Raw genomic sequence first — 8472 nt, forward strand, 5'->3', positions numbered from 1 at the left:
GCGGCCCCCGCCCCTCGCTCAGCCAGTGAGCGGGAACTGGTCTGTATGTGGGATCCGACCCCTCGGCGGGAGCACCGCCACGCTCCCAAGCGGCGCACTGTAGCAGTGCGCCACCGGGCCGTCCCCTGTTTGAGTCTTTTGAGCAGGGAGTTTAATCCATTTACATTTAGGGTTGTTATTGAAAGATATTGTCTTACTCCTGGAATTTTATTGATTTTTGTTTGGATGTTATAAATATCTTTTGTTCCTTTCTTCCCCTTTTATTGTTTGTATTTGATGTTTGTTGGATTTTTGTGGTGGTAAAATTTAGTTTATTTCTTTCGCATTTGTATTTTTGTTCTATCAGTGGGTTTTGTTCTTTCTTGTATATTTGTGATAGTGATTATTGTTTTCAGATTCTAGATGCAGATTCCCTTGAGGATTTCTTGGAGGGCTGGTTGTATGGTGGTGAACTCTGCACTTTTTATTTGTTTGGAAAACACACTATTTCTCCTTCATTTCTGAAGGATAGCCTTGCTGGGTATAGTATTCTTGGCTGGCAATTTTTTCCTTTTGGCATTTTGAATACATCATTCCATTTTCTTCTCGCTTGTAGAGTTTTTGTTGAGAAATCTGCTGTTATTCTGATAGAGGATCCATTATAGGTGACTTGATGCTTTGCTCTTTCTGCTTTTAAGATTCTCTCCTTGTATTGAGCTTTCCAGTTTGACTATAATGTATCTCAGAGAGGATCTTTTTGTGTTGAATCTGTTTAGGGATCTCTGAGCTTCCTAGATCTGAAGGTCCATCTCTCTCCCTATACATGGGAAGTTTTCTGTTATTATTTCATTGAATAGGTTTCCTATACCTTTTCCTTTCTCCTCCTCTTCTGGAACAACCATGACTCGAATATTTGTGCACTTAAGGTTATTAGATAGCTCTCTTAGATTTTCTTCATTTTTAAAAATTATTTTTTCCTTTTTTTGTCCACCTTGGTTATTTCAGACTCTCTTGAAATTCTTTCTCCTGCTTGTTCTAGCCTGCTGCTTAAGCTCTCAGTTGTGTTTTTTATATTGTTGAATGAATCTTTCAGTTCCAGGAGTTCCACTACATTCTTTTTTAAGGTATTGATCTCTTTGGTAAGTTTCCTCCTTCATATCTTGGATTTTTTTTTCTTGTTTCATTATGTTGTCTAACTGAGTCTTCTCCTATCTCAGTGAGTTTCATTAAGATTGTTGCTCAGAATTCCGTTCTGGTCATTTCAAGGGTTTCCTGCTCTACAGGGTCTTGTATTTAAGAATTACTGTTTTCTCTTCATGGTATCATATTTTCTTGGGCTTTCACATTTCTAGTATCTCTATGTTGATGGCTGGTCATCTGGTAGAGCAGTTGCTTCTTCTATTTTTCTGTAGTGGGCTTTGAGGAAAGAGACTTCCTTTTCTTTTTTCATTCTCTGCTGGTGACTCTCCTTGCATCAATGCAGTCAAATATCCGGTGGTCCGCCTTCACGGTAGCTGTGGCTACTGCTCTGGCAGTGAGCCACTTTTGTGGCAGCTGTGGCTGTGGCAGCAGTGGTGGTGGGCCAACCATGCAGGAGTGGTGTTTTTCAGGGTGCTCCTGCATGCTGCTGGCTGGGGAGTGTTTTCCTCTGCTCCTGCCTAGAATCCTGGGCATGCTCCTGCCTGATGCCAAGCTGTGGGAGCTGTCCTTGGCTCCTGCCTAGGACCTCAGGTGTCTCTATGTATATTTGTATATAGTTGAGATCACATTTGGTATCTTACTTTTTACAATTAATAATACAGCATAAGTGGTTTTCCATGTTATGAAAACTATTTTGGCATAATACTCTCATATAGCTGTAATAAAGTGTATTTAGAAATTTACAAATTGTTGGAAATTTATGTTATCTTTAATTTTCTGCTATTAGAAACAGAGTTTTGATAAACATCTCTTGCTAAATTACAAATTCCTGGAGGTCAGAGATTGTGTTTTGCCAATATCTAGCACACAGCATGCCATATAGTAGGATCTCAATAAATATTGTCAAGCTAACAAAATAATTCTTTGTTTTCAGTTTGAGTTATTTTTGAAAGCATTGATTCCTTGGATCAAAGAATATGAACAATTTTTAAGTCATACATAATGCTAAATTGCTTTTCATGCAAGTTGTATCAATATAACTATCGCTAGCAGTATATGATAGCACCTTCCTTAATGCAAACAACGTATTATCTAAAAATTTTTTCCTAATTTGATGAAAAAATGTTATACCTATTGCATTCACTTGTATTAAATTGCTAACTTGAATATTATTTCAAGTATTCATTAGTTATCTATGGTTTCTCAATTATGAGACAGACCTGACCTATTCTTTAATGCAGGAGACAGTTCTAGAAAGCTTCCCTAAGGAAAAAAAAAATGACACCTAAACTGAGACCTAAAACTTAAATAGAAGTTGGCCAGCCACAAAATATTGATTAATTTACAAAGGGAAAAATAGAATATTTACAGCAGAAAAACCTGGAAGATATCAGCTTAATGAAGTGATCAAAGACAACATCAACAGTAATGGAACAAATTCACATTGTGTGCATCTCAATGATAGACTGAGAACACAGCATCACCGCTGCGGTATTCTTGCCAAAAACATATAACCTGAATCTAATCATGAGGAAATACCACACAAAATTGAACTGAGGAACATTCAGTAAAATGTCTGTATTCTTCAAAAATGTCAAGGTCATGAAAGACAAGTAAAAACTGAAGTATTGTTCCAGATGGAAGGAGCCTAAAGAGACATTACAGCTAAATGTAATGTGTTGTCCTGGACTGGATCTTGGATCACAAGCGTTTTTTTTTTTTTTTTTTTTTTTTTAAATGACATTATTAGGACAATTAAGAAATTAGGTGGTAGTATAATGTGGATTAGCGTGGTATTATAATGCCAATGTTCATTTCCTGATCTTGATAATTATACCATGGTTATGAAAGAGGGTGGTAGTATAATGTGGATTAGCGTGGTATTATAATGCCAATGTTCATTTCCTGATCTTGATAATTATACCATGGTTATGAAAGAGTATTTGAAAAAAATTACACTGAAGTATTTAGGAGTAAAAAGGTATCATGTCTTCAACGTACTCTCAACTGGTTCAGGAAAAATAGTGTGTGTGTATGTGTGTATGTAACTGTATAAATACAGACAGAGGAAAAGATAAAACAAATGTTAAGTTGGGAACTTGGACAAAGGGTATACCGGAATTCTTTGTACAATTCTTGAACTTTTCTTTAAGTCTGAAATGATTTCAAAATAAAAAGTGAAAAAAAAGTTACAGTAGTTAAGGTTTTTCTAAGTCAAATATCCAAAAATATTGATCATATCCAGTTAGTGAGGGTTTGAGGAAAATGGCATATATGGTATATAATGGCATTTTTCCATCATACATGTATAGGGAAAATGTAAACTAGTGGAAAAAAATTTTTGAGAGCAATTTTAAGTTTTATGTCCCTTAACCCAATGGTTCCACTTTCAGGAATCATTTTTGTGAGATCCCCAGGATGTATGTATGAGGATCCTCACTAAGCATTACCTGTAACAGTAAAAAAAAAAAAAAAAAAATGGAGATACCATCCCTAAGCAATTATTAAATACAAGTACTGTACAGCAACTGAAAAGAATGACTAAATTTACCTGTATGAAAGGACAGGGAAGGGTGTTTGGTTATGTTTTTCAGTGAAATATAATGTCAAATGAAAAAATTCAGGTTATACAGAAGTAGATATAGTAGGATCTCCTTTTTAAGAAACAAACTTAATGCCTATACCACTTTGGTAATTTAAAAATACACTAAAAAAGAAAAAAGTTTATCCAGGGGAAAATTTTTAGTAGGCACAAAATTTCATATGCATTTATTAATTCAACTGCATTAATTATATAATTCAAATTTCATATGATATTATTTTTGGTTTGTCACATGTATCATAGCCTGGTAATGTTTTTGGTTAAATTATTCCATTATAATTGTTTCTGTTTTGCTTTGCATTTCTAATACGTTTTTCTCTATGTTAATTAAAACTACATTCCAGACCAGACTTTCTCATTACAGGTTATGCCTTTTAAAAATCTATCATGACCCTCTTTGTACACTTTGCTCAGTGTAATACTTTTTGCTTTGAATTCTATTTCATTTAACATTTCATTATTCACATAGTCACCCCTGCTATTTATTGTTTGTTTGCTGGACTTTACTTTTCCCATCCTTCTGTTTTTAATCTTTCTGTATCATTTTGTCATATTAGAGTTCTTATAGGCAGTATATAGTGGATTTCATTTTTGCTTTTTAAAATAAATCTGTGTCTATGCCTTTTAGTGGGAGAGATTAAATCACGCATATTTATAATAATGGATACGTTTGATCCTATTCCTGTAATCCTATTTTATGGCTTCTTGCTGTTTTCAGAGAAGATGAAGAGTGGGTAGGATGAAAAGATGGAGCCAAGTGGAAAGGTGATGATGATAATGATGATGATGATGATGGATGATGATGATGGATGATGGATGATGATCAGGATAGAGGATTGAGAGATGGTTCCCTGATATCATGCTTGGTCAACTAGTATATGGAAGGAGTAAGAGCCTCCTTTTGTTTGTTTTTATAATGGTAGAGATGATAAGTTTAGTCTAAGATATGTTCTTTGAAGTCCTTGTGGGATACATAAGTAGAGACATGTCACAAAAGCAGTTGGATATCAAATCTGGAGCTTATGAAAGCTTTCATCTACATATCCGCAGTTCTGTGAGAGAATCTGAATTTTGCCTGTGACTTAAAAGAATAATTAATTTGATGATGGCCCACATTAACACTAAGTTTTTATCTATGGCAAAGGTGCACCAGATGTCTTTAATCCCATACTTGGTACAAACAAGAAAGGAAAATTACCTTCGCCATTCCAACTGAACTGGCATTCAGTTCTGAGATCCCTTGGTTGGTCTTGTCTCCACGTTCCCATATCCCAAAGTCCTGGCATAAAATAACCAATGTACCATTAGTAAGTCATAATTACTGAACACTCACAAGATGTACAACCCAGAATAAATACTAAAAAGATAAAACACACTAATAGAATAAAAGACACTAACAGTAGCTAATTTGCCATACATATATATACCCACAATGTTTATTAAGGAGATGCCAATGAGTTGGGTGGCTCTGGCAACTACTTTCCCAATTGCTTTAAATTCTAATTGTACCTTCAAGAAATTGGAAGGCTTCTTAGCAGTTAATCAGGTGGCCAAGAACTACAACTCAGTCCATTTAGAGAGGTGCTTCTCAAAGTTTCTCCTCAAAACAGATACCCAGGGAATCTAGGAGATGGAGCCTAAACAGCATCACAGTATTTTATCTTTTTTCTTTTCTATAGGGTAATCAAATGAGTCATCATATTTATAGGTGACATTCTTCCAGATGAACGGGGAGATACTGCTATTGATTGTAGAGAAAGAAAAAGGAACAGAAACACAACAGAACAGACATTTTTCTTAGACTTGCTCATTTTTTCAGGACTGATATATAATGCCTTTTTTTCTCTGAGGGGATTTGGCATATGTTCTCCATTGTGTCTCAAATTTATTACTTTGAGGTTTCTCTTCCAGGGAGAGGAACTTGGTGGTAAGTATTTTGCTGTATTGGTCTACCTCCTCAAGAACTTTCTTAACCACTATGGGTTTGATGTGCTCCATTGCTTGCCTAGTTGTGGAGGTGGGGGTGGGGCTGGCCCGCAGCCCATGTCTCAGGACCCCAGGTGGTGGCATGCTCCGTTGCTTGCCTATTGCCACTGCTGTTGACTATTTCAGTAAATTCCACTGCTGCCTGTCAGTGGAAAGTGGCAAGGCTGTTCATTTTCCAGGCCCTTTGTCCTCTAGTCCCAGGTTTTGCACCCTAGTCACCTCTGCCCTTCCCTGACCTGTTGTGGTGGGGAAGGGGTGCACATCATCCCAGCGCTCAGCAGTGACTGGTGTGGGGATTGGCTCTGGAGCCGCAGAGGTGAGAGTGCTGCTTGGGCCATGATGTGCACAGGCGGTGCCCAGTATTTTATCTTAAACATCCATTCTAATTTTACTCTCTGTTGGCACAGACAATGTACTATACACTAACCTATGAATTTTATACTATTATCTTCTGTAATTTTTATATTTTATAGATGACGAAACTGAGGTGCAAAGAGAGTTTAAGTGACTCACCCAAGGTCACATAGTTAATATGTGACAGAGTCAGGATTAGAGTCTAAGAAATTTCACTCCAAAGCCTACTTTCTCAGCCATAGCTTTATACATCCCCTTAATAAGATAAAGATAACATTTAAAATTACCTTTAAAAAATTTTAATTTTGAAATAACTTTAGCCTTACAGAGAAGACGCAAAAATAGTACAGTAAGTTCCCATATACCTTTCATTTAGATTCCCCTAATGTTACCATGTAACGTAACTATGGTACAATTGTCAAAGCTAAGAAATTAACATCAGGCCCTGAACCAGCACTGTGAAGGTGAGCACACTGGCAGCATCCAGCAGGAGCACCAGCCAGCAGAACTGCACAGCTCCACATGGCCCCCTCATCCCACTGCCTTGGACTCGGGCAAGGGGGGAGCTCCAGGCCCCACCTCTGTACCCTGAACCCGCACTGCAAAGATGAACCTGCCACCAGTGGCCAGCAGCAGCAGCACCAGCCACTGGAACTGTGTGGCTGGACGTGGTCCCTCACCCCACCTCAGACCCAGGGGGGAGCACCAGCCTATGAATCTGACCCACCGTGTTTGGCCCAGCAGAACTCCATGGCGCTAGGGGCTCATTCTATGACCATAGAGTCTGGAACAGGAACCAAGGTGGTTTAACATAACCACTGCCACACCTACTGTCAAGAAAAGACAATTCACCCCCCACAGTAGCAACCAGGGCCACTCTACAGCCAACCTCAGTGTAATAGAAGAAGCAAACTCCCTACCAAATGACCAAGCATCAGCAAAAATATACTAGAAGTACAAACAATCAAGAAGAAATGACACCACCAAAAGGATACAGTAATGAAACAAAGTCAGACTCCATGGAATAGGGAATCCTTGAAATGTCTGAAAAAGAATTTTGAGCAATGATCTTAAGAAAACTTGAAGAAATAAAGGAAGACTCAATTAGAGAACATAATGAAACAAGAAAAAACATCCAGAATATGAAGGAGGAAATCTGCAAAGAGTTTAATACCATAAAAAAGTGTAGCGTAACAATTACAATTCCTTGAAGTTGATGCGACAAGCAAACAGAAAGTAAATTGTTGGGAGGTAGGGGGGAGAGGCAGGAGGGAGAGAAGTTTCGGTAATTGGCCACAATAATCAACCACATTGTATATTGACAAAATAAAATAAAATAAAAAAATTGAATATAAATACTAGAGTAATTGTCTATCCATCTTTAGCAATTTAAAAATATTAACAAGCTGTTCCAGAGTCAGTTAAGTTACATTGTAAATTTTTCTTCTTGTACTGCTATTTGCATTATACTTAATCATTCATCTCTGCCCTTAAATTGAAAAAATTAAAATTTATGTGTTCAAAAAAAAAGTGTGGCAAAACTTTTAGAAATGAAAGACTCACTCAATGAAATAAAAAACACAACTGAGAGCTTGAGCAGCAGGGTAGAGCAGTGTGGCCGGTCTCAAAAAGGACAAAAACAAACAAACAAACAAACAAACAAAACCCCAGAAAGTTGTGGGAGTTCACCATCACACGAGTAGCCCTGCAAGAAATTTTCAAGAGAGTCATTCATCTGGAATCTGAATAATGGTGACCACCAGCATGAACACACAAGAAAAAGCAAAACCCACAGTTAAAACAAAAATGCCAGCAAGAGAAAGAAGCTAAATCATTCTACTTTAAATTCCCAAACAATATTGAAGAAGAGAAATAAAAGGGGAAATAATGATCAAAAGATATTTAAATCACCTAAAAAAGTAGCAATTAAATGACAGGAATTAAACAACACTTGTTAATAATTACTCTAAATGTAAATGGACTAAACTCCCCATTCAAAAGACAAAGAATGACTGGATTAAAAAGCTAGACCCAAGTATATGCTGTCTTCAAGAGACCCACCTCACCTGTAAAGACACACAGAGACTAAAAGTGAAAGGATGGAAAAAGATATACCATGCAATTGGAAACCAAAATTGAGCAGAAATAGCTACTGTTATATTGGACAAAATAGACTTTAAGCCAAAAACTTAAAAAAAGACAAAGAAGGCCATTGTATAATGATAAAGGGAACTATCCAGATAGAAGACATAACAATCATAAACATGTATGCACCCAATACTGGAGCACCCAGATATATCAAGCAAACACTCGTAGACCTACAGAAAGAGATAGGACCTAACACATTAATAGTGGGTGACCTGAACACCCCTCTCTCACTATGGGACAGGACTTCCAGGCAACAAGTCAAC

General features: G+C 37.1%; 1 protein-coding gene across 1 annotated transcript in view; it reads right to left on the reverse strand.

Annotated features, from left to right (window-relative positions):
- LOC103603934 (phosphorylase b kinase regulatory subunit alpha, skeletal muscle isoform) overlaps positions 1-8472 on the reverse strand; it is a gene marked incomplete at its 3' end in the record, with an annotated part of 86163 nt that overhangs the window by 38837 nt on the left and 38854 nt on the right. The window contains exon 6 of the mRNA XM_008588520.1: positions 4920-5000. Coding sequence (XP_008586742.1) covers positions 4920-5000 — 81 coding nt within the window. The remainder of the gene's footprint in view (positions 1-4919; positions 5001-8472) is intronic.

Source organism: Galeopterus variegatus, unplaced genomic scaffold (assembly GCF_000696425.1).
Source record: "Galeopterus variegatus unplaced genomic scaffold, G_variegatus-3.0.2 Scaffold4873, whole genome shotgun sequence".
Classification (NCBI taxonomy): Eukaryota; Metazoa; Chordata; class Mammalia; order Dermoptera; family Cynocephalidae; genus Galeopterus; species Galeopterus variegatus.